General features: G+C 51.4%; 1 protein-coding gene across 3 annotated transcripts in view; it reads left to right on the top strand.

The window, feature by feature from the left end:
• Nucleotides 1-520, top strand: part of CLK2 (CDC like kinase 2) — a 13,300-nt gene extending 12,780 nt beyond the window's left edge. For all 3 annotated transcript variants that reach the window (XM_015884637.1, XM_015884636.2, XM_015884638.1), the window contains one exon: nt 253-520. In XM_015884637.1, the coding sequence (XP_015740123.1) occupies nt 253-435 (183 nt within the window). In that variant the 3' untranslated portion in view covers nt 436-520. The remainder of the gene's footprint in view (nt 1-252) is intronic.
• The last annotated feature ends 623 nt before the right edge of the window (nt 521-1,143 follow it).

Below are 1,143 nucleotides of genomic sequence, written 5' to 3'. Positions count from 1 at the left end.
AATTAGCTGTCAGCCCCTCAATTAGCTTTGAGCCCCCCAATTAGCTGTCAGCCCCATAATTAGCTGTCAGCCCCCCCAATTAGCTTTGAGCCCCATAATTAGCTGTCAGCCCCCCCCAATTAGCTTTGAGCCCCCCCCAATTAGCTGTCAGCCCCCCCAATTACCTTCCAGCCCCTCCTATTGCACTACGAGCAGCACACAGAGCATCACCCTCACCCTGACGACCTCCCCTTCCCCTCTTTCTCCCCCCAGCGTTACCTGACCTCGGAGGCTGAGGACCACCACCGTCTTTTCGACCTCATCGAGACCATGTTGGAATACGAACCTTCCAAACGGATCAGCCTGAACGAAGCCCTCAAACATCCATTTTTTGACGTGTTGGAATTGGAACCGAACACAAAGATGTGGGACTCGAGCAGAGACATCAGCCGGTGACGCCACAGGTGCCATCATCCCACCCTCACATTTTAGCCCCCGTGGAGGCCTGTGCGATTTCTATCCAGACACATTTGGTGCTTTTCTTTCCCCCTTTTTATTTCATTTCTTTATGGGGTTTTTTTCTCATTTTCTTTTGATACATCCCAATCCTCCCCCCCCCCCCCCCCCCCCCCCCCCCCCCCCCCCCCCCCCCCCCCCCCCCCCCCCCCCCCCCCCCCCCCCCAGGACATCTTTGTAAAGCTTGTTAATATGTGAGATAATGTAAATAAGCCCATATTCTATATCAAACTGAGCAATGCAGACCCCACCTCTTAATGCCAACATTGGGGTCTGCATGTCCATAGTGTAAATACCTTTGTTCATGTGTTGCTTTGGCTCCTGTGACCCTAATAATTCCCTTCAATGTACAGACCCCAAAACTCGCAGCTCTTTGTAGCTTCTCTGGCTCCGTGTAAGTTATGAAACTGGTGGGACTGCATGGGAATTATTATTATATATATATATATATATTATTTTGTTGGGGTATCGCTGTCGTATCCCCCCCCCCAGTCCTCACACCAGAGTTTTATAAGGATTTTTGTACAGTCTTTGTGGGGAAAATAAATATGAAGTGAAGAAAAACCCTCAGCAGGGGCTCTATGGGGGGCACAGGGCTCTATGGGGGCACAGGGCTCTATGGGGGTCACAGGGCTCTATGGGGGCGCA

This window comes from Coturnix japonica, chromosome 25, assembly GCF_001577835.2.
Source record: "Coturnix japonica isolate 7356 chromosome 25, Coturnix japonica 2.1, whole genome shotgun sequence".
Lineage (NCBI taxonomy): Eukaryota > Metazoa > Chordata > Aves > Galliformes > Phasianidae > Coturnix > Coturnix japonica.
This window is presented reverse-complemented; position numbering and strand designations above follow the sequence as displayed.